At 36.6% G+C, this 24,882-nt stretch overlaps 1 protein-coding gene across 3 annotated transcripts in view; it reads left to right on the top strand.

The window, feature by feature from the left end:
- Positions 1-24,882, top strand: part of ATRNL1 (attractin like 1) — a 428,574-nt gene that overhangs the window by 13,717 nt on the left and 389,975 nt on the right. For all 3 annotated transcript variants that reach the window (XM_054276784.1, XM_054276783.1, XM_054276785.1), the window contains exon 2: positions 23,957-24,040. In XM_054276784.1, the coding sequence (XP_054132759.1) occupies positions 23,957-24,040 (84 nt within the window). The remainder of the gene's footprint in view (positions 1-23,956; positions 24,041-24,882) is intronic.

Here is a 24,882-nt window from a genome sequence, read left to right as displayed (position 1 = left end):
TTCCCAGGGAAAGAACATCAGGATACCAGGGAGGAATTACATTGATAATCAGTGTTTGTGCCATGTGCTTTTGGAGTTTGTGTGACTGGATAGAATCAATCCTTTTAGAGAACTTTTTAAATGATACAAATAAGTTGATGAAATAATCTTTTCACCTAATGAACTGTTAGGGGTCAGTATTTTATGTCCTGATACTTTTAGAATCAAGCTGTTAAGGTGTTGTCTCATGCTAAGAATGTCTTTATATTACCAACAATTCTCCTCGGAATGAATTTAATTATGTGAGTATGGCACTCAGTAATTATTTCCCCTTCTGTTTTTAGTTAGGGTTGTGGTTTCAAATATTTTGCTTGAGTTACAGATGTCCAAGGGAATGTTCTCCTAAACATGTTTTATCCATGTGAAGAAAGCGAAATGCTAGCTTTTGTTCAAGTAGAATTCCCTCTCCTCTCTTAAAATATTTTTAGCTTATCCTTGTCAGAGGATTCTTGAGAAAAATAAGAAGAGATGCTCTTATGAAATCTCTGGGAGCCTTGCTGTGTTTGAATTTAGAAGAGAAATCAGAATCTTACTGTGCAATGGGCACTTAAAAAGCAAACCAATAACTGGACTACAGTGTGTGACTATTATTTTGGAGCAGTTGAGTTTTGAATTTGTGTTAAAAATCATAGAGAAAAATGCTCAGGATGAACTTTTTTGGTGTAGAGTTATGTGCTGAGAGGTAGGAGGAAAAACTGAGTAAGTGTGGAGGTGTTTTTGTACAACTAGTAGAAAATCTGGGTATTTGATTCTGTACCTATTTAAGCCGGTTTCTGTTGTTTCATTGAACTAATGCAGCATCTTAATAATTAGTTTTCTGTTTTCAATAAAAAAAACTGGTGTCTGCATTGCTCAGTAGTGGTGTATTTGTCAGGAATGTCTGAAGTTATTGGTGTCATGGGAGATACTTATTCCTCAACCAATATTTTCTGTTATTGGTACTAGACATACTTGATGTTTTAGGAATCGAGTGGCAGTCTTTTGTAAGTGTTCAAAAATGTTATCAAAGTGCATTTTTTTCTGATTTAGGACCATGTCTGAAGCAGACTTTTGTTGCTTGTGTTGTGTGGACTGAATTTGCATGACTGTATGAGTAGAAAGGCCTTTTGGATTCAGTCATTTGGCAAATGCATCTGACCAATAAATATCAGCAGTTAAAGCAAGAAATCAGGAAGCTTTTAATTATAAGTAGAGGGGCATTTCTGATTGGAATGTGTGGTCACTGAACATCTTCCAAGGATTTCAAGGTTGTCTGTGTTGGTGAAAAACAACAGCAGTGACAAATCAAACAAAACCCAAACAGGTAAAAAAGCAATGTTTATGAAGACCAATAGATTGTTCAGCGTTGCTTTTTCATATATAAATTTGTACTTTGAATTCTGTTGTCTGTGTTGTGGAACTGCCATCTTTGGCATCTTTGGCAGAAGGAGCCACCCAAGGGTTCTCATTCTGTTTGGAAGAGCTCCATTGAGGGGGTTTCTCTGTCCAGCTCAAAGGCTGAGGGAAGGTCTTCACCAGAGTCCTGTGACTCTACACCACCAGCCTTTCAGAGTGATGGACTTTGCCCATCTGTGCCTCAGAAGAAGCTGTGGTTTATTTTATTCTGGACCAAATGCCTCAGGCAGGGTTTTCATGTGCTGGTTGTGTTTTGTTCCCATACACAACTGTGCTGTTCTTTAAGCACTGCACAGACCAAGCTGCAATGGATAACACTCACTTGTGAGTCTGCATTAAATTTTGCTGCAAAATAATGATCATCAAATTGATTTTTTTGGAAAGCTTTGGAGTGAGTATTTAGTGATTGTCCCTATTTAAAAGCTGCCCTGTGATAGGGAGTTTGAGAATTTAATTTCTCTGAAAAATGCTCTAGAGGTTTTCTTACTGCCTTTACAATAAATTATATGCTCTCTTTTCCTATATCTTTTACTGCTCTATAAATCAGCAGAGAGGTTATGAATTTGTTTCATATTGCTGTGTTGCACATTTGTTGATGAAACAGCTTATTAGATCATAAATAGATGTAATTGCATAATCTAATGGGAGAGGGGAGGTGGATTGAAGAAGGGGAGGAAGCATAAATAGCACGAGAAATTAACTGATAGGAGAAGACAAAATTTTGTTACTAAGCTATAAAAGCAATTGAGTGGTTATGAAATGCAGAACCAAATAGTTACTTTGTTTTCATTTTAACCTAGATCATAATGGTAAATGACAATTTATATATCAGGAAAAAATGTATAAATGACAGAAGACTTGGTAGCACCCTTCCTAGCATAGCTTTAAACTTCATTGATCTTTAAGGTTCATTTTCCACCTCAGCTACTGCAGTTTTGTGTTTTGAGCTGTTTCCTCCCTGGTGTTTGTATCTGCAGAAATAAAAGGCTTTGCTTTGTTTATGATTTAGATTTCTATAAATCACTTGTGAATCTCATATAAGGACTCCTGCTCACCTCAGCTCTCTCCTAAACGGGAGGAAAAGAAACTGTGCAGTCACATTTCAGCTCTATTTTAATTTCAGTTTCTCACAATTTAGGAGACTGACAGTATTCTTTAGATTATTTCTAACCTCTAATCCTGCAGCTATGACTTGTGTGTGTGTGCTGTATTTTTTTTTTAAATGAATGGAGTTCTGTGATAGTGGAATGTGCTCACTCTGGATATGAGTTTGCAGGTATGAATCACCAGACTACTGATGATGGGCTTTCACAAAATGATAGGTTTAATTAATGGCTGAACTATTATTAGTAACATTAAATTTATTACTTAAATTATTCATAGGAAAAATAGGTAGGATTTCTAAAATGTGTTTATAATTTATAATGCTCTAGTTATTGTCAATGTTCTGGTAATTTCATTTTAATTTTTTTTTCTTCTCTAGATGAACATTGCAGTTGTCTGAAACTGCTAAAACATTACAACCCTGAACAATGAGGTAGAGAGGTCTGGGCTTTATGGAGGAGGGAGCAGGGAGTTCTAATTAACAAAATAAAAAAAGAAAAAGAAAATTACTGACACTGAAGGTCAACATTAAATACTAGAGCTGTGAAATTTGAATGAACATAAATGTTTTAAATTTCTTTTATTATTTCCATTATGGTTCAGCCTTCCTAGGACTTTATTAGAAATTGCAAATAGCAATTATTGTTGCATTTCTTGTGAGATAAATGAAAATTGACTCCCCACATCCTAATTTATAGTTGCCATTTCTAGAGTATTGTAGTTTCTTATTATCTAAAGGTGAGTTTTTAAAGTTGATATGATCATTTGCCTCAACTTCTGAATTTTTTAGTTTAACGTGAAACTTCCTGATGATGTTCCTGAAGTATTGTATTTTTTTGTTTTTTGTTTTTTTTTTTTGTTTGTTTTTTTGTTTTTTTTTAAATTTTTTTTCCCTTTCCAAGTGCTCTGATTATTTTCTAATGACTTGCCTGCCTCCTCAACATTCTGGCAAATTGGGATTAATTAAGAAGGCGGGCAAGTTGGGATTAATTAAAAAGGCATGCTTATAAAAGCACCAGGGATTTGTATGAGTTAAAGGTGAAGTCTTGCATATAAAAGGAAAAATTTTCTAAACCAGATAGGCCTGTATATATGTGTATATACATATGTATATATGTATTTGCTTTTATATTTATGTATATAAAACTATCCTTGAGAACAGAATTATCCAGAGTCCGCATGAGAGTAGAGGCTCCATGCTGGTGGTTCTTTGACTTGAACAGCTGCAGGATTACTGCAAACCTTCCCTTATGTGGGGCTAGTGCCTCTAATCACTGTGCAGCTGAATGACAGTGGGAATGAGGAGGAGGGAGAGTTTCATCTTCTCCTTATGGGCTCATATTTTAATATAAAATCACTGCCAGGGCATTGCTGTGAGCTGTGCTCCCAGATTGCCCATCAGGGTCTCTGAGGAGTTAGCTAGGTAGATTCATATGTCTGTGGAGATGTGACATCCAGCTTCATCCAAGCAATTACAGCCTTTTATGGATGCCTGGGAGGGAGGCTGCTGAGGAGCTCACAAGCTGCAGTGAGGAAAAAAATTCAGCTTCCTGTGAAGAATAGCTACCTCAGGACTGGACTGCAAAGCTGAGCATTTTGGTTTGCAATTTAGGCTTGAATACTGCTTTTACTCTACTTCAGTCTACAAGTTGCCATCATCTTCATTTCCCTCCAGATTTCTGTCTGATGTTACCAGACAGAGGGATTGAAATTGCTGGCTGCTGACGTCTCTGCAGAGGGTCCATCTCTCTCTTATATTTCCTTTTTCTGTTCCCCAGTTCTTGAAGGATTACTACCCCAGTCCATGCACACTATTTGAGAGGCAAAGGCATCAGTTATTGATCTAAGAACTGTGTGAAAACATTGTATACTTCTGGTTTTTTAATTATTGTGTTGAAAGAAATTCTTGGTTATCTGTATGTGGCAAATATATGGTTCCCCATCATTATACTCAGAGGCATATTTGTATGGGGGGGGATATTTTATGTTTGAAAAAAATGAATAAAGGACAAAACATCAGCACAAATCCCTACAATCACCTCTTGCAGAACAATTTGAAACTTGAGCAGGTATCTCTTAGAAGAATATTTATTGAAGTCTTTATGCCCTACTCCCACACTCTGTGGCGAGAAATGGCAGTATTGTGTAATGAAAAATGCTATAAATGCATTCAAGCTTCTTGACTCTCACATTTGGGCATGGAAATGGGCTGCCCAGGGAGGTGTTTAAGGGTGTGGCCTCAGTTCCATGGTCTGGTTGACAGGGTGGTGGTTGTCACAGGTTGGACTCGATGATCTGATAAGTTTCCAGCCTAATTGATACTGTGATTCTGTGATTTCTGACTGCCTGAATTTGGACTGTCACTCTGAATTTCTTCATGCAGTCTCCTTTATACATTTTTGTGTGCACAGCCACTTAGCCAGAAGAGCTGTGTCACAGACATCTTTTGTGAAAAATCCTTTCTTTAGGAATTTTCTCTCTTCTGGGAAGCTGAGGCCCCAGAAAGAGAATGTAAACAATTGTTATCTGCTGCTGTGGAATGCAACAGGTGCACCTGTGATTGGCCCATGTTCCATGTTTACAATTAAGGGCCAATCAAAGACAAGCTCTCTCTGGGACAGAATCAGGGAGCGCTCCTTTGTTGATTCATTCCTATTCTATTCTTAGCTTAGTAAGCTTCTGAACTTCTCTCTCTATTCCTTTTAGTATAGTCTTAATGTATTATATATCATAAAATAATAAATCCAGCCTTCTGATCATGGAGTCAAGATTCTCGTCTATCTCTTTGCCCCTGAGGAACCCTTGCAAGCCTGGTAATAGAACTGTTTTCTCCCCATTTGCTTTTTCGTTTTGTCTTCTTTATAAATGGAGTCATATTTTTGCCTCAGATTTCATTATGCTGGGATAAGCAAGTGTCTTCTTGCTTGGCTCTTATTTCTTCTAGTCATTCAAATATCATTCTCTGTTCCAGTTTAATCTTTCCTCTTGTTTCCTGGCTATGGCTTTGCCTGGCTCCTGTGCTGTGATACTGTTTCTGCCTGCTTGCTTCTGGAAATCCCACATCTGGATCACTGCCTGATCTCTGGAAATCCCACACTGTAGGATCATTTTTCTTTTTCTGGAAGTGTTCCATTGGTGGCATAGTCATTCTCTTGCTATTTTAATTATCTCCCTTCTCCAATGGACTAGTTAAAAGTATTTCCCTAAGTCCATGACTTTTCAGATTAAATTACTAAATTTGCTCTGTTCTTAGTGTAGCATTACCATCACCTAGTTCTCTGCATGGGATATAGTAATCTCTAATAATATGAGCAAATTCATGCCATCAATAAATTCCATTAGCACATTTGTGCCATCATTGTTAGGTGTGTTTTTAAGGCTAGTTTTTGACTGACTTCATTATCCAGTATTAATTCCCATATAGGGTTAATTTTTTTTCTTCTGCACAACCTGTTGGCCCCATTTCTATCCAACTTGTTACTTTCATTATGATTCTCATATTAACTTGGTTTCCAGCTTTAATTGCACAGCTTATTATCAAGCCCTCTTATAATGGTAATTTTCTTTATAGTAGCTTTAACAAAGATAGTGTGAGATATTAATAAACTTATGATGCATTTTATTCTTCTTTCCCCTCACATCCATATTTTTAGATTAAACTATGAATATAGAATAATGAAAAGCTAGACTAATAGGTTCTATTAATTCTCTTCTTTTTTGCATTAAATTTAGGTACAATATTTGCTAGAATATGACAAATGCTATAATTTAATAGATATAATAAAGTGCCTGCTGCTTAACTTGTAAGTTAATGTATTGGTTCTTTTGTTTCCTAGGGCTCTTGTGTAGAGATTCTTGTCTCTGTTCTGGTAGGACAATAAGTTCTTTGAATTTTTTCCTAGTAAAAATGTGATATTATCCAACTCAAGATGCTTTGTTCCATGAGCTGCCTTGCTTTTGCAAGGTAATGCTTTGCATCATCATCTTGAGTCAAAATCACTGAACATTTTCTTTGTTTTGAGCTGTCTGCTGTTTCTGTTGCCTCACACTTCCTGACGTTTTTGCCATTTGTTGGACAAGTTTGTAGCCATATAAATATGTACTCATACATGATTTAACAAATTTCCTTAGTGAGAAAGCTATTAAAAAAAGAAATTGAACTGGAACTTGTTGCTCTGGTGAAATTAGTGTTATACATTACAGCTCAGATGTTTTGGTATTATGGTTGATTGCCTTGTCGTGTATATATTTCTTACAAAGCCAAAGTGGGATTAGAACAGGAGGTAATGCTGACCCACTTATGGATTATATTCACATTAACTCAGTTTGCTTTATAAGATATAATTAGATATGAAGTAATTTAAGATTTGTCTAGAATTTTTGGTCATTTTAACCTCACTTGGAGGTTGGGCAGTATTTTAATTCTGACTTGAATTTCCACCTCAAAGTACTTTTCATGCTTTAAGGTAAAGAGCAGAAGATTCATCCCCATTTCTTCATAAACTTCCACTATGTAGAAAATAAACTCAATTCTGCTGAATACTACTAGAATGCTCATGTTTAATATTCCCTATTTACCATCTATCAATTACCTTAAGTATTAATTGCATAAATGAAAGTATGAAATCCTTCAGTTTATGTGAATACTGACTGTCACTCAGAGCACATTCTAACTGGCAATAACTATGAAATAATATCTACTTCTAGTAAGTTTACAATCCCACAGCCTGTATTTTACACAGCAGTTTGTGAAGATGAATTATTTCTGTGCTTATCTAGTTATGAAAGGTAACAATTTAATCAGTGACTGATCTCCATCTCAAATTACATCTGGAGTGATAATGAGTATGTAGAGCTGCTTTGACTTTTCTATTATGTCCATATGGATTTTCAAATTGATACCAGTCCATAATGCATGTGTACAATAGTCTTCCATCTTCTCTGTTCTCTTTTCCCTGCAGTAAAAAAGTAGTCACTGATGAAAAATTTAAATGGAAATATCTAAGACTTTAGGGTCATACATCCTGGCTTAAGATGCGCTAATTAGTTACTCTTGGTAGTCAGAGTAATTATTCAATTTGCCAAGTATGAAAAGTTTTGGTGCTCTTCTATGGTCTAATAATGGTCTTATTGTTAAATACTTAACACACCTGGTACATCTGATTTAGCATCTCTGGTAGATAGGGTGTCAAAGTAAGTATTTTTCCTGTGATTTCCCTATGCAGAATTCCCTGCTGGAAATACCAGTGTGGGGTAGAGAATGCACAGTATCCTGGTTAAATATTGCCATATTAGCTTGGGCTCAACAGCCCCTGCAAAGCTTTGCAGCCTGTAGGTGATCTGTGACATAATCTGCTTGTCACAGCCCCAAACAATACTTTAGGATTTCTGGAACTTCATTATATAGTTGAGTTTAAATTATAATTATTTTAGTCTTTAACAGTTTTTAAGGAAGGCTTTGCTTTTGACATGAGAAAAGCAAATGCAGACATATGGTTGAGTCAGCAGGTACTAGATGCTGTTATTGGCACCTCTTTCCATGTTGATTCCTGCAGATCTTGGAGATGGGAACTTGTTGGCCATTGTGCAACTGGGACATTCAGCATTGACCTAAATTATAGCATTCATCTTCTAATAAGATGGACATTTGATTTGATCTGTCTAATAAGATGGACCTTTTATTTGATCTGCCTTCATTTTTGTGTGGTTTCCTTCAGTGTTTTTCCTCTCTTGACTTTCATGGTAGTGGTCTTAACTTGGGACTCTCAACTACTTTAACTGCTCCTCCAGTGACTAGCTGATCTATTTTCCTTACTAAGGAGTAGAAAAACCTTTGAAACAACTACTTTCTATCTTTTTTTAGCTGTCATTCTCAACTTGATTGCTTGTCTGCAAACTGTCTCTTGCTGCTGATTTTAAAATACATTCTTCTAACTCTTTAAATAATCTTGTTCATTCACCTCCTGAGATAATCAAACATTTTAAAAAGGCTCTGTGACCCTAAATGTCGAACAATTCACTAGGTTATTTAACATTTCTTGCAACTCTTAGATGTCATTGAGATGGAGTCGTAGTATATTGGTTTCCCTGTAAATTAATTCAACTCTTGCACCTTTAAGGCTGAAAAATAATTTTTTGAAATTGTCATATGAGTACACAGTTCAAGAGGCAAAAATCTGCATATAGACATAGGAAAAACTAGTCATTCAGATATTCTTTGTAAAAAAAGCCTTCAAGAGGCATCCTTTGTGGTGAATGCTGAGGAGAGGGCTCCCTGATGAGTGATTACCATGCCTCACCAACTGACTCAATTCATGTGTAAGTTTTATTTTTAAATCAATGAATGGAATACAACTCTGTTCAACCTTATTCATAGGAGACATAGCTGTGCCTTCTGGTCTGGTCTATCACCAGGGACTGCTTAAAACTGTTAAATTCTTTTTGTGCAGACACTTATGCAAGGTAACCTTAGACCTGACAATATGTAGCCATCCTATTTTCTGATAGAATAGCAGGTGGCTACTTGGAGCTTCCATATGACTTATTCATATGTCCCAGTATTTGTTTGTGTCAAGACATTAGAGAGGTTCTTTCCTGTTTGAAGCAAGTGGATGTCACTGACCTCATTTGGGATGTTGCCTGATCTAGTACATGCAGCAAATGTATCAATCTTTTATGCAGTGTAATGCTTAGGAAATCCAGAAACAGATGAGTAGCACAGATCTGAATGGCTGTGCAGAAAAAAAAAAAAAAAAAAAAAAAGAAGTAAGATTTTAATCTATAAAAATGAAGTGGAAAGCTTACCAAAAGGCAGGTTTCCTCCCCAGGCCTATATTGTCTGCTTGGTAGCTTAAATTCACTTCGGGAGATTGATGCTTTGTCTCTTAAAATATCTTTGTTTGCAATTTAGCCACCCACTCAAGGGACAAGTCATTCAGCTTAATTTTCTCGAGTTTCCCCAGTTGTTACCTAAAGGATCCTTCTTCACTCTCCTGACATGTGCAATGTTAGTTTTGTGTTTACACCACTCTTCTCTAATGAGTAGAATATGTGGAACTACATCCTAAAAGTGCTGAAAGCCTTCCAACAGGTTTCTGAAGCTGGGCTCTCTAGCCTGTAATACCCAGTCCTGTATCCCTGTTATATACAACAGGCAACTCTTGCAGATTTACACCACAGCAACCTAGGCAAGGACTGTGTCCATTTTTATGCTTAGTAAAATTTTTAGATCCCGTCAAGTTTTTGTGATAGTACAGGGTATGTATTGAAATTCAAGTAATATGAGTAAATACTTCCTTAAAGCTCACTTTCCAACTGAAAGCTTTTTAAAGCAGCCCTGTCAGTTTAAATTCCCTCAAAGTATCGTATGTAAAATGATATACATGTGCTCTATAATCCTATCTTTAGTAAATGGATTTGCAGCCTAAGAACTTCTATGAATTGGAACACTCAGATCCTTAGGCTTATTCAAGAAAAGGCATTTTAAAATGTAAAGGGATTAAAAAAAATGTATTCCTGGTGATTTTGTAAGCAAAGATTTAGCTTATTTTCTAACTAAATGCAGAAGCTGACATTAGGCTGGCAATTCCCAGTCTCAGGCTGAAGAGGCCATCTCAGTCTTGTGTACTCAGATAACTTTAAGATTTGGTGTTTCAAAAGTAGCAATTTTATTAAGAGAGGTATTTGAGGGTGGGAAAGGGAGACAAAAATCACCCTGAACTAGAGTGTCCCTGTTGGTCAGGAGGTGGGTCCTGGTGATTGTCACTCCAGATGTGACTCCAGGCTCCCCAGGCTGGTGAGTACTCATTGATGAGAGGGTGCAGCCTCTGCTGTGCTGGCCACTCACAGCTGGCCAGGTCAGTGTGTTCCCATTGCAGCTCGTGCCTGGCTTCCATTCTGGACAGGAAACTCGGGGGAGAAGGGGCTCTGCTTCATTTTTGGTTAGCTGGAGGTAGAGATGGTGCAAAATAAACTCTGTACAAGATTGTGCCGTGTTCTGCCTCTCTGTGGCTGTTGGTGGTTCACACAGCCTGATCTGCATCTGGCACCTATTTTGGGATGGAGTACATATGGTAAAGTATAAATGCAGGTGTGGATTTTATGAACAGCTGACAAAAATGAGGCAGTTCACAGATCAAAGTAAAACTCTTTCCACAAGCATATAGTTTATGTATTTAATTTGGTTTAATTTATATAATCACTGAAACTAAGATGCCACATGTTTTGATAAACGTTTTCCCCTTTCAATTCTTCCCCTAAATGATTTATCAAAATAGCTATTTATATAAATCCTAAATCTTAAACCTTTTTCTCTTAAAGCAGCAACTGAAGCTTTCCAATTGTCTAGTTTGAGATGGTGTAAATGATGTAATTATCTTCTCTTCGGAATTGCTGTAAATTTTTTTTCCCATTTGAGAGCATACATCCATAGAGGTGTTTTAGGTTTTTTTTCAATATTAAATAAAAACTTATTTTGGGGATGATTCAACAAGCCCTTTGACTTTTTTTAGGCTGATGATAACCCTCAGCTTCCTTAGTGAAAAGCAAGCTCTGCCAGAATTAGTTTGAATTTTGCTTTAACTGTACTAGGTTCCAGTTTAATCACCTACTAAGAGTCCTGGGCACAGTGCTGTCCTCAGAGAGCTGAGGTCAGGAGTGATTGAAGTTCAGATTAATGATTTAAGAGCACCTTCTGGTGACTAATCAAAGGCCAAAATGAAAAGTTTGTTTTGACTGTGGGATGAATGTTTTAAAATGTACCTAGAAGTAGGTCCTGAAAACAGCTTTATTCATTTTACAGCTGAATATACCCGAATATTGGCCTTTCTGCTCTTGAAGCTTCCCCCCCTCCTCCCTCAGCTCTTAATCTCTTTTTAAGCATTGCTGAACAGATGCTTATGCAGATAAGATCTAACAACCAGAAACTGTGTTAGAAACTGAGATTCAGCTGTGGTTTTAGGTGATGCAGATTTTTCCTGAAACAGGGAATATTCTTTTGCCCATAACTTCACTTGCTCTTGTTTTGATTTCTGCCATCTTTTATTCTAGCAAGACCTTGGTGCAGAAATAGTCATATGTTGAAAGAAGGCTATTTATTTATTGCAACAGTGTTGAAAAGTGACGTAGTTTGAAGGGAAGTGAGGTTTTTTGGGCTTTAGGGTCAACGGAAAGTTTAAGGATATTTTTTGTCTTTTTTGTGACTTGTTGCTGGTATTAAACTGTTAATGTTGCAGGAATTAATCTTTGAAAACATTTTCTTTGCAAGAGAAATTATTTTTGTATTGATAAGCATAGAATCCGTTTTCATCATCTAACACTAATAGGAAAGAAACTTTAGAGTGTACATTATCTGAGATCATAGCACAAATGCCAAATCCTAGTCCACAAATGCCATATTCAAAGTCAACAAATTGAGAACTGAATAAAAGTAGTATTAAGACTTTTGTTATTGTGAGAGGTTTCTTTTGATCTGGATTCTAAACCAGTTTTGGAATTCTGGATGAATAGTGCTTTCAGAGCACGTCGATAAGAGAGTCTTTCAAGGAATATTTGATGAGTTTTCTCCAATAAATATTAAGAATTTATTGCAGTTTGTGTGATTTTCTAGGATTTAGAAGGAAAATGAGTTTTGTTAGTTTTCATATCTACTCACTTATTTTTACCTGTAGTAAAACTTTCTGAAAAGCAAAACCAAGCATCCAAAACATTTAAAAATAAATTATTTTTGTTCACAATTAAAAAAAAATAAATGAAAATATTTATGATTGAATTATTGATGATATAGAAGGTTCTGCTTATGTCAGTGCATGCACTTATTTGGAATAGTGGACTGGAAAGGTACTCATGGATCTGTCCAGTAGATCATGTAGGGAAGGAAAGTCAATTTTTTTTTTAAACAGGATTAGTTTTAATTGGCATCCTTGCAATAATAATCTTCCTCCAGCTGAGTAATATCCTTTTAGATGTCTGTCTCTTCTACATGTGAACCAGTGCACTTCTTTCTGAATTTGCTGTTTTCCAGTTTTGTTTAAGCCAATCAAATAAAGCAATAATTACTCTATATTTGTTGTATCTTTCAAAGCTCTTTTTGCAAGATTTCCACCATTGCCAGGAAATTAACTCCACATTGACTGTTAGATGGCTTGTTGAGTGAGATGACTAGAGCAATTTAGATTTCTGGTTTGATACAATCCAAAAAAACAACTAAATTATAGTTGAGGCAGTGAAATGCTGACAGGAATGCTCGATGGCATATTAAATTACAGAAGTATCTGTTTGAATGCTTCTTTATCTGTCTAGAATTGCCAAGAGCTGGGAAGGCTTGTGCACAGTATGGCCCATGGAGGGTGTGCTGCTCCTGCTCCTTTGGCACGTGATCCATGGAATCTGAGAAGGGGCAGCACCAACCAACCCATCCTTCTCATGCTCCCTGACCATGCAGCTGTGTTGGAACAATTCCCTGCTCTTGTGCATTTGGCTACGTGAATCACCTCTTTTTCTCTAAGCCTTAAGGTCACTGCTTTTTCCTGATCCTATTCCAGAGTGATTGGTTGCCTTGTTTCTTTTCCTCTACTGGTTTCTTCCAACAGCCTAATTTTCTGACTTCACATTTCAGTGTGTGGCTGCTTTGAATCCTGCTGGCTTTTGAGCACTGAGCTGTGTGCTGTTGTAATTTCTGTTTATACTGTCTTGGTGAAGAGTGGGTCCTTGTTTCCAATCCATTCTGTTTGTGTTGGACCTGAGAGGGAATAGATCAGCAGCAGCTTTGAGAGCTTCCCCTGAGAGGAGTGAGATCATCAGCCTCTGGGAGCCTGTTGTCCTCAGGGCAGTCATAAGGATTCCTGCTCACCAGTGATGGTCCTGCACTTCCTGTGGCCCCTCTCAGACAGGGCAGGCTGGCTGTGTGTCCCACATGCTTTGCTCTGTCCCTGTGCAGGCCCCTCAGGGTTCTGGGTTTGTGGCTGTGTGGTGCTGTTCACTCTCTTAAGGTGGGGCATTCCAAGCAATGCTCCCCTGACCTGTATTCTCCTGGGGGGGGCAAAAGTCCTGTGATAAATTTTTGTATTTTCTGTTTCCCCGTTCTTATATTTAGCTAAAATTGCTACAAATGTTTTTTTGGTCATTTTAAATATGACATTTGTATTTCTTTCATTCTGGTTTTGCATTTAAATACAGAACAAATTACAGGCCAGAGATATCCTCCTACTGCCCTCCAGAAACCCCAAAACCAAAAAACCCACTGATACAAACAGAAAACCCCCAAAGCCCTCTACCAATGTATGAAATGATTGATTCTGGGAAACTTGGAACTGTCTAGTTAAAAATGAAAATATCATAGTCTCTCTTTCTTATACCTCTTCATCTACTTCTAGAGGGAGTGTTGGAAGTTGCTAACGGTGTTGTGACATACCCATAAATTATAAAGTCAAGCATAAAATATGAGTGAAATGGCACCTGCCACATGAGTAAAATGTATTCTGAAATGATGCTATTTTATGACTAGTAAGAATCTTTCATATCCCCAAACAAAAATGCTTTGTAATACCCTAGAGACATGAATGCCATTATTCCCTTTCTTTACAGCAAACAGAGGGATGTACTTTATAGTGTAATGTCCTGATAATTGCTACAGCCAGAGAAGTTGGAAGTAAGTGATTATCTATATAATTATCTGAAAGACAGTACTAGGAACCTACTCAGTAACCAGCCCTTTGAATTTTTTAATCAATTAAGTTTTTAAAAGAACTATTATCTCTTCTCATCTCAACATTTGTACAGAGGTTGTGTTCAGGGACTGGGAACCTCTTATGAGGCTGTGTGTGCTGATGGGAAAGGGAAGAGAGGAAGGAGTTGCTGGTTTGATTTTGATAGGTATATATATTTTAAAAAGTCTTGAGAAGTCTTAGATGCTAAGAGAAAATTATACTTTTTTCCCTTTGGAAAGTGTCTGTGTGTCAAATTTTACTGCATTTTTATGTTTTCAAAACTAATACAGCTTTTGGGAGCTGGTGCTTGCAGCCTTCTGATACGAGATAGTTTTCTGCCATGAGAATTCTGTCCTGAACAGACATGAAATCTGATGGTTAGATATTAATCACTCCAAATGATTGAAAGGTAGAGAGAGGTGCCTCTTGGTGACTTGATTTAAATAGTCAAGGAGAAATTTAGGAGTTGGTGACACACTGGATTTAGAGCATTTGCCTGTTACCTCAGGAAGCTTAAGTTAAAACCCTGAACTAGGTCACAAGTGAAAATGAGATTTATGGTGATGTACAGTGAAAAATTGGCACAGTGCATTACCTTGTTGCCAAGTACCTCAGCCTGCCTTGCCCATATGCTTTTTGCTCCACATTTTAAAGTACTGTAGCATGTTTGATTAATTATAGAAGTCTTATAAAATACATATAAATGGCTCAGTATATAAATATATACAAACATCTGTTTAAAGTTTATACACAAATGGATAAAAATTCATAAATAACTTTATCCTTCACTCATGTTAATCCTGTGATTAGATCAAAACCTGTAGCCAAGCTTACTTTAATGTAGACACTACTGAGATTGAATTCTATTTAAAGTAAGGGAAGTAGGTGGAACAAGAGACCCCCTTGGCTTAACTGTGAGCTTCTGAGTCTGCTGAAATGGGAGCTGTACCAGAGATGGAAAAGCAGAGAAACACCTGGTGAGGACTACAAGGGCATTCCCAGGCTGTGTAGAGATGCAGTCAGGAAAGCAGAAGCTCAGCTTAAATTGAAATTGACCAGAGGTATTGAAAACTAAAAAAAAATGTTCTTCAGGTATGGAAACAGGCAGGAACAAAGCACAACATTGCCTGTTGTTAAACAGTGGAGGTGAATTAGTCAACAATGTGAGAAGACAGATTCTCAGCACTTGGTTCACATCTCTCTTTGATGGTGCTTTGAGTTCCAGGCCCTGGAAGAGAAAATCCAGGGTGATGCAAACACAGACCCACTGTCAGTGAAGGAGTTGGTGTGGGAACTATTACAGGAATTTGACCCCCATAAATTGATGGGCCCTGACAAAAATCTACCTGAGGCTGAGCAGGAAGCTGGTTCATGTTGTGAGGCTGCTCTGTCACCTCTGAGAAGTTGTGGAGATTGAGGGATGTTCCAGAAGAGTGGAAGAAAGCTCATGACAACTCCATCTACAAAGAGGGCTGAAAGGAGGGTCCCGGGAAATTATAGACCCATCAGTGTTACTTTTGTTTTTGGGAAACTTGAAATGGAATGAATTCTCCTGAGGCTATTACAAGTCAGATGAAGAACATGAGTGGGAAAAGTCAGCAGAGATTCACCAAGGACAGAATGTGCTTGACACCCTGATTGCTTTCTATGACACAGTAACCTGCTTGTCAGTGTGGGCTGAGACATTGTCTACCTCAGTTTCTCCAGGGCTTTGGATGTGGGTTCCCACACCCTCCTGGTACAGAAGTGGATTTGTTGGGGTCTAGGCAAGGGATCTGTGCAGTGGGTGAGGAACTTTCTGCTTGGTCATGTGTAAAGAGCTCCTGTGATGAGTGGGATCTCCCTGGGATCAATATTGGGCCCAACAAGTGGAGATCTGGAAGATGGGATGAAGTGTACCCTGACAGAGTTTAGGGATGTTAACAAAATAATGCCAGAACATACACTTAACCACTTCTGGAAATGGAGGTTGCCTTGTGGAAAATAAAGACTAGAAAATAAAAATCTCTTACTGTTAAAGAAACCTAAAGTATAACTTATTTTTGTTTGTTTTCAACAAGAGGAACAACATAAGGATAATGTGTTACTCTGAGTGATCTTAAATAACATAAGGGTGATCTTAAAGTAACACAGTCTATGAAGGTACAGAATTTTCTAAATGAAATAATAACATTGTTAATGTGGTAGGGAAAAGTAATAGGACCACTTCATTCTGGTGGAATGTGTTCTTTTTTTTTTTTTTTTTATTAATTTCTTCATTATCTTGGCAACATTTGGCCATAAAAATAATTCTTGGCTGAAGTGAACATTGTAAAATGTTAGAGCAATGGGGTGTCTCCTTGCTTCCTGGCAGATTCTTTCTGAATTCCTGTTTGCTTCTAATAGCAACTATCTGCATACAGGAGAAACCTTTGGGATTACTGTTAATATTCTTGTGAATCAGGACTGAATTGTCAGAACTTTGAATATTTCAAACCTTGCTATTTTCTTTGAGAAAATTAGTAACTATGACAGAAAATAGAGTGCAAGAAGTCAAGCCAGTGGATTGGGTTGGTGGTCTGTCTCTTACTCAAAACATGAAGTATTTTTATACAGCTTTTTGACCTCTGGGATTTTCTATGTGGAGTAGCATTTACAGCCATACTTAGATGAGAGAGTGATATGGGGTATTATATAATGTTTTGGTTTTGTATCAAATGCCAACTTGATTTTCTATCAATTTTTAATTTAAGCATGGTGCTAGGCCTATTTATAGGCAGAATTTTGGATGCCATCTATGCACTAGCCTGAGCATTTCTAATAGAATATGTGCTTGTCTCATATGATTTTGTCCAACCATGATATTAAAATAGGAAATATGAAATGTCTGTAGTATTCCAGATAAGAGAGGTGAAGCTACATTTCTTTCACTTCATTTCTTTTCACTAAGTTTTTTCCAGGTCAGTGGAGGATATTGTGCTATTTGCAGTATCTTTTAAAAGGCACTGATCTCTAAGCTGAGATGGAGAACCACTGCCACCTGGAAAATATTGGCAAGATTTGAGCTGTTAATTGGTGTAGTGGTTCAGTAGAAAACATGGAGCTTGCTGTCGAACTCTGTAGATTGACTCAACTCCACTCCATTTTATAGGAAGTTTTCATAAATATTATGTGTAAATCCATCTGTGTAAAACTTAGCAGCATAAAAACTTTTTATTGTTAACTTGTGAATGTTTGGGGGTGACACAGTTCTTAGTAGTGGTGCATTTCTTTGTTTAAATTCAGGCAATCAACATTTGGATTGGGTTTTTTACATACTTATGGCTTATACTCACATATTTTAAGGAATATGTATGCATTTAATCTGAGGAAAATTTGAAGACAAAAGTCAGGATGGCTTTTTCAAGGTTCATTCTATGCAGCTATACTTTCATAGAATTATTTTCTCCCTTTTTGTATCAAGCTTTTAAATAAAATACTCCAATCATTTGTGCAGTGGTAGAGATTACTGTGCCTGTTATTCACCTTATCTCTTGGACTATTCATCTATAATTCTGTGAATCATTTTTGTCCAAAAAACTTGGAATGGATCATTCTGACATGTGCTATTACTGGAAACTAAAGGAGAAAATTTCTTTACATGAAGGAAAAGTCGAAGGCTCTTTATTCATCACTACTTTTCTTTCGACTTAATATTTAGAAATGTCAGGTGGAAGAAAACTTTGCTTTAGTGCCTCTTACACAGTGCTGGTGTCTGGCAACTGCTTAGTTTTAGCCAACACAAAAAATGGTGCCATGTTGTAATTGCTTGAATGACTTGCATTATAGTATACAAAATTAATGCAGCTGTCAGGGTGAAGACCATGGGTGCAGAGGAGTTTTAATTTTTGCTAGTACTGCCTTTATGTTAGTGGTATGCTGTGCTTTGTAAGGTGAATGAATAATGAATATGAATATTCAGAAGTTGTTGATGTAGTTGAGTAATAGATAAAAGGGCTGTTATGAAAGGTGCAGGAGTCTTTATGAAGACCTTTATCACAAAAATACACAAACAGAATTTTTTCTTTTCTTGTGGAGCTCATTGCTGTTTGAGTAGGGTTCCTCACTATGCAGTGTGACCAGAAGTTACTGTCTTTTAAGTAAACACTTATATCAGAGAAAGAAAACTAGGTTTTCCTACTGAGCAAGTGATTATAAATGAAATTTTCCATGCAGCAATTTCCAGCTGATGTGAGCTGCATTGATCCCATACAATCCAGTCTGACAGGGGCAGAATTGGATTTTTTATTTCTACACTTGAGCGGGTGTGATGAACCTCAGTCAGGGGAACTGGAGTAATATCATTTAGTTCCTCCTGTGGAGGAAGTGGGCACTCTTGGGCAGTTACTGGTTGTACACAAATCAGCATAAAAACAGTTCTTCTACTACTTGCATTCAGGAGAACTGGATTATGAACATTATGTGTAATAAATAATTCTCTGGTTGCTTTGCTGGTCAGACTACAGCTGGAGAAATAGGTACCATTTTGAGGTGCAGATGACATGGAAAAATTCTAGAAGAAGGAAGTCTAGAAAATAACTCATGCTAGCTTAAATTGCTTTATTCCTCTTTTCAAAAGAAAGAGGAAGAATTTTACCTGATTTCCAGGTCTACGTTCAGGAAATATGTGTCAGTAAGAAAAAAAGGTGAATTAGACATTTAGAAATGCTTTCCAATAATAAGTCATTACTAAAATATATTGCCTTGGAAGGTTGTAGACTTCTATCATTGGAATTATTAAAATCAGATTAGACAAATAACTGAAAAAAGATTTCAGTATAATCTGAATTATAATAATATTATAATGTAGTTGGTATAGGTGTTAGGACATGTTGTAACTCAAATGGCAATTTAAGGTAAAAAAATAAGCCAAGTACCATTTTGAGGAGCTAGAAGAAAATTCTTGAGTAGTTAATGCAGTATTTTCATGTTTTATTTTAAAATAGAATAAATATTACATTTAATATTATAATACTAATTTTATCTTCTGCATCTGATTTGTTTATTGTGTCTTCTATTGCTGTGCCCACATTTCAAGTCACTTTGTGGATTCCCTCATAGTCACATATTCAAATATCCTATTCTAAACAAGCTGTCCTGGTCTGTGTTCTGTGAGTTTATATAATGTTGTGCCGGCTAAGCAAGGGAACAGATTTCATTTATGTAATTGAAAATGCATTGCATAAGTAAGATGCCATAAAAGTTTGGACTTTGAAAGCAAAGCAACATCTACTCCTATACAGAATCATTTGTTGTTTTGGGACTATTGCAAAATGCACTATAGAACAGCAGCCTTTTTCAGAAACAGAACACATGCCATAATTAACCTTAAATTAATGTTTTACACCAATCAGAGTTTATAATAAATTATTATAATAATAATTTAAAGTTATTTAATGAAATTAAAGTTATAAATTATTCCAGCTAATTGAGTGGGTTTTTGTTTTGTTTTTTTAACGCAAGTGTTAAGCGTCTTGAAATGCAGGATATCTCCTCTTGGGGAAAAATTGTTTATGTGTTCTAATCTTGATTTTAATTTTCTGGGATTTTTGGATTGTTTTGGAGCATGGGTTTGTTGAAAATAATATAGAAAGATGGACTCAGGATGAACTGAATTCATCACGAGGGTTTTCACTTTTGCAACAGAAACTACTACTTGGTCAGTGAATAAACTGAAACCTCTCTAAGAGCAGGCCTGTGATTACTTAGCATGTGAGAAGTTGTCATGAGTGTCCTTTGTGTTTCTAAATATAACTTCTTCTATTACTGGTAAGCAATATGTAACAAGTAGGGGAGTGTGATTGGCATATGCAAATATTTCCTTAATGTATTGAATATTTATTCCTCTTCATTAGTCATTGAAGAAAAATTAGAGCTACAGTATGTTCAGTACATCCTTTTTTCATATGTGAAAAAAACCCCAGCAGCAAGTTATGCAATGAATGTAAAAATGCAGGAAAATCAAATGCAAATTCTTTGAATTTTTGTTAGGTGCTAGTCAATGCTTTAGGCCTGGAAGAGAAAAATCTGCCTTTGTGGGTTTTTCAGACCATACTGTTTTTCAGATATTCCTTTGAAAAAATACTGGAAAACCTTCTTAGTCTGTCATTCAATATTGTGGTATGAGAAATGGCCTCTTGATCACTCCTGCATTTCTTTCTCACTGATTCAGGCTTGTACTGTCAGGTGGTTGGATTTTTTTCCCCTTCTTTATTAATATATTCAGGTGATCTCAGATCTGTGCAGTCTCTTTCCCTGCTGTAAATGTTAGGCACAAGATCTCAACTAGAAAGGTTGCCAGTACTTCTATTTATGAAGAACTTGATCTTTTAACTTTGAAGCACAGTTATTGATTTTTATTTCTTTTTAATAAAACATATTTTCATAAAAGATGACAAGGAGATGGAGCAAAATTTTTCAGCAATGGAGAGAATGACTCTTGACTGACACACCAGTACTGATATTGAGATGGATCTGTGAAGTCAAATATGCTCTATATTGTGTATTCAGATACATCTGAAATAGGAATTACAAAGTAATCCCAACATTTCCTAAAATTATCAGTAGAATTTCAACATTTCTTAAAATTATCACTGACACTAAGTAATATAGAAATAAATGAATTTTTTAATAACTCTTTTATTTAATAGTGCATATTTGTAATATTATGAATATAGCTTATGCTTTTTATCATAAAGCACTGATATTATAAATCAGACCTCTGTCCATCTACCAGCAGTTTTGTGGATCTTCATGTTCTGGTGGTGACAGAAAATAGCCAATAACTTTCCTGGTTTAAATTAGTGCCCCTCTCTAAAAGATTTGGTGGTATTATTTTTTGCAGGAGGATGCAGGAGATGACAAGGCTGTGTTTTTCACAGCTCTATAAATATTCCAGCAGGAAGGGCCATTTTAATAACCTGCTCTGACGTCTTATGTATTGCAGGCGTAGATTTCATCTGACTGCTCCTTCACTTTGGACCAATCATTTCTGCCTCAACTAGAATGTACTTTTTTCCTTGAAATGCATCAGTCTTGGTTTAAAGTCTCTGCAGTGGTAAATATTGCCACTGTACATTCTTTATTTGCCATTATTTTATAGCAGTGGTAATATTCCAGGTGAATGTAGACATCCCTTTGGTTGCCCTGTGTTGGCTTTAGCCCTTGCATTTCTGGAGTGTCTGTCTGCTAGGTGAAACCCTGAGGTGTCACATATTTCATGGAATCTATTGCTGACTGATTACCTTGGTGAGTGACTGACCTGTCACTGGTGCTTCTGAATGCTTTTAAATGTGCAGCATCCTGATGTCTTTCTGTTGTTTGGTGGATCTGTCTTACAGTGTACTGAGATGGGAAGTGTTCCCTTGGCATGCACCCTCTAATTCTTTATAGACTTTGATTATAACCCTGCTAACTAGGAAAAAATATTGTTGAGAACATTATGAAAGCTGATGTGCAATTTCAAATGACAGTGCACAGCATCAGCTGCTCCCCTGTGTGTTCTGTTTAGGAGGTTGGAGTGTGGGTGGGATCAACCTGGGGTGCCTGGGCAGGTGACACAAATGGTTCTGGCTTCCTCTCATCACTGAGGCTTTCTCAGTGGTGAGCAAGGAGTGGGGTGCAGTGCAGGCACCTCTGTGACTCATGAGGGCATAGTCAGGGTGACTCATCTGGATTGTGGCTATTTGACAGAATCACTGGTGGCCACAGAGGAAAACTGCTGATGAATACCTGGCTTCATATGAAAGAGAATGTTGCCCTTGATTGGGCAAGGGGTTACCTGAAAGTGGTGCTGCTTATCTTTGTGAGTTATGGGATTTGGTATTTGATAACACTTGGAAAGAAAAATAATACAGAAAAATTCTTGGTATGACTCAAGAAACTTACAGTAATTTCCATCTGTCTTGCTATGTATGTATTTTAAATAGAACAAGCCCTTATCTTACCATTTTCTACAAACATTATTGCAAAGTAATGCTGTGCTCTTATTTATTTACTTTTTCTTCCAACAAAGTGAAATGTCTCTTTCAAAGGCTATCTACTCTTCCAAAAGTAACTGCTTATCAAAAATTTACCATCCTAGGAGACAAGAGAAATTGTTTGTACTTTACTAGTACCAAAGGGCTGATCTAATAAAAACAACTCTTGTAAGTCACCTCCATTGCACTGTACAACCACTAAGAAGGCAATGGTCATGACTGCAAATGAGTACTTCTAATATTTCATACTTCTGCCAGGAAAATCTGTGTTTTGTGGATAGCTAAATAAGACTTTACTTCTATATATAAATCATATGACAGCACTGAAATTATTTTGATTGGAATATTATGTATTATTGCCTTTTATTAAAAAAAAAGAACACACAAAACAGATGAAAGCTTTTCTTCTTTAGTGATAGTTATCCTTAATGATTTTCTTTCTACAATATAGTGAAAGAAATAAGTGTTTCTGAGGATGTTTTTGTATTTGTTAGTTGTTATTAAAGAGTGAGATGATCTGTTTTCCCAGTGGAGTAAGGCCTCTGGAGATGTGTGTTGAGGCCTGAACATAATCATAAAGGATGCAGAAAGTAGAATGGATTAGTGAAGATACAATATGCTGAAGATACCGGGCTCTTTTAGAAAGCTTTTATGTTAATAGATTATTGAATTTCATCTGCTGTTTTATCACTGCATAGATTAATACAAAGTAATAAATATGAATGGGTGAAAAAGATTCTCTTTCTTGCATAAAAGGAATTTCTATATGTGATGAATATTGAGCTATTAACACTCAAAAAAGTTACAGCAGATATTTCTGTTTCAAATGTCAGAATGGTAGTTGTTGAAAGAGCAAATAAAACCTTAAATGGGAATAGAGAATAAAATGGAAATAATATTGCTACTGTAATAATATGCTACTGTACAGATTCATGGTTCACTTGCATCTTGGATACAATGTGCTGATCTCTGTTGCATCTCAGCAGGCTCTAGGAGAATACAAAAGATTTATTAAAGGCAGTGAGCAAGGAATTCTCAGGTTGGAAAAGGGGCAGAGGAGGGAAAGAAGGGAAATAAAACACAGATCATTACATTCTGAGTAGTATAAAGCATGAACCCAGAGGCACAGCTGTGGACTGAAAGTGTCCCTGAGCTGCAAGTCATTGAGGGTGGTGTGATGCTGTGTGGAGAATCTGCAGGGATTCATCCTGCTGGATAATCACTGGGGAGCACCGTGCAGAGACAGGGTACTGAGTGGGAATAACAGAGCAGCAGGCTGCCAGATGTGCTTATTCAAATTTATATCTTAATTTGTCTTGATCTAGGAGAGTTTTCCTATGGCTGGTGTTGTCTAATTTCAGAAGTAAGTCGTAAGGCAATGGCAAAGCAAATAAGCAAAGCAAACCAAGATGCTCTTAAACAAACCCCCCTGACATTGGCTTGGATCCATTTTGTGTAAAGGATAATTTAAATTATTTGCTACTGAACTAGAAAGAATACAAGTGAATGCCTGGGGGAAGAAAGCAAATCAATGATATTAGAAGAATTAGAATTCAAGTTTTTGTGAGCACAAATTGTGTGATGAGAAATATGAAGAGAGACTTGACTGTTTTCCCTACCCCAATTTTCTTTTCATCAAGAAAGAATCTATTGGCATGTCGATGATTCATGTTCTGTTGTCTCTGGTTTATTACAGCCCTGTTTTTCCTCTTGTAGGTTAACAGAACCTTCTGGATATTTAACAGATGGACCTATAAATTACAAATATAAAACTAAATGCACGTGGTTAATTGAAGGATAGTAAGTATCTATTTTCATAGCCTAAATTTTCTAAACAGTTTGGTACTATGTGTTCTAGAGATCAAAAGAACTCCTGACATAGAGATTGCATGAGGGTGTAATATGAACAGTTTGGTGTTTTGTTACTTTGCTTTGGTTTTGTTTAAATTTTTTATAGGATTTAAAAAAAGAAGGTATTAGGATTGTCAGGATTGCTTAGAGTTGGCCAAATTCCATTTCCATTCAAATTGCTGGCAAAAATTAGGCTGACATTGATATATGGCTGGTGCTGCAGGCCCTCAAAACCCCGTGATAAATTTGTTGCATGTTTGAGTACCTTTGCTTAAGTTCCAAAAGTAGTTACAGAATCCCTTTATTTAACTCATTACCTGACTTATTTAACTTATATCAGTGATAAATCAGCAATGGCCTCAAGTACAGAATGCTTATTCAGTTATGTGCTCCTCAAAAGTTAGTGCTTCTATAAAGTATTTTCTTTTGCATTCTACAGTTCCTCATGTACTTAGTTTTGAATTAGTTTTATGCCTACAGTTTAGGTTCCTCATGCCTGTTCCTAATTTTCCAGTTTATGCAGCACAGAAACTCACAGACATGCCTGAAGAAATAATGAGACACATAAATTAGTGTGGCTAAGTGTTAATGGCACAAACTGGTTACATTTCAGGATGATTCCAGCCCCCCAGGATATGGGTTAGGTTTTTGCTGACTCTAGTTCACAATTCTAGAAGAAAATTAACTCCTTCTGTATTTCCATGTTGTTATAATCTCAATTACCTTGGATATCTGCTCCACTGCTGCAGTTCAGAAATGATGTGTCTGATCTGACTTTGGTCTGCTTATAT

The sequence above is a fragment of the Melozone crissalis genome, unplaced genomic scaffold (genome assembly GCF_028551555.1).
Source record: "Melozone crissalis strain CALT ecotype California unplaced genomic scaffold, PUWL_Pcris_2 ptg000019l_1, whole genome shotgun sequence".
NCBI lineage: Eukaryota > Metazoa > Chordata > Aves > Passeriformes > Passerellidae > Melozone > Melozone crissalis.
This window is presented reverse-complemented; position numbering and strand designations above follow the sequence as displayed.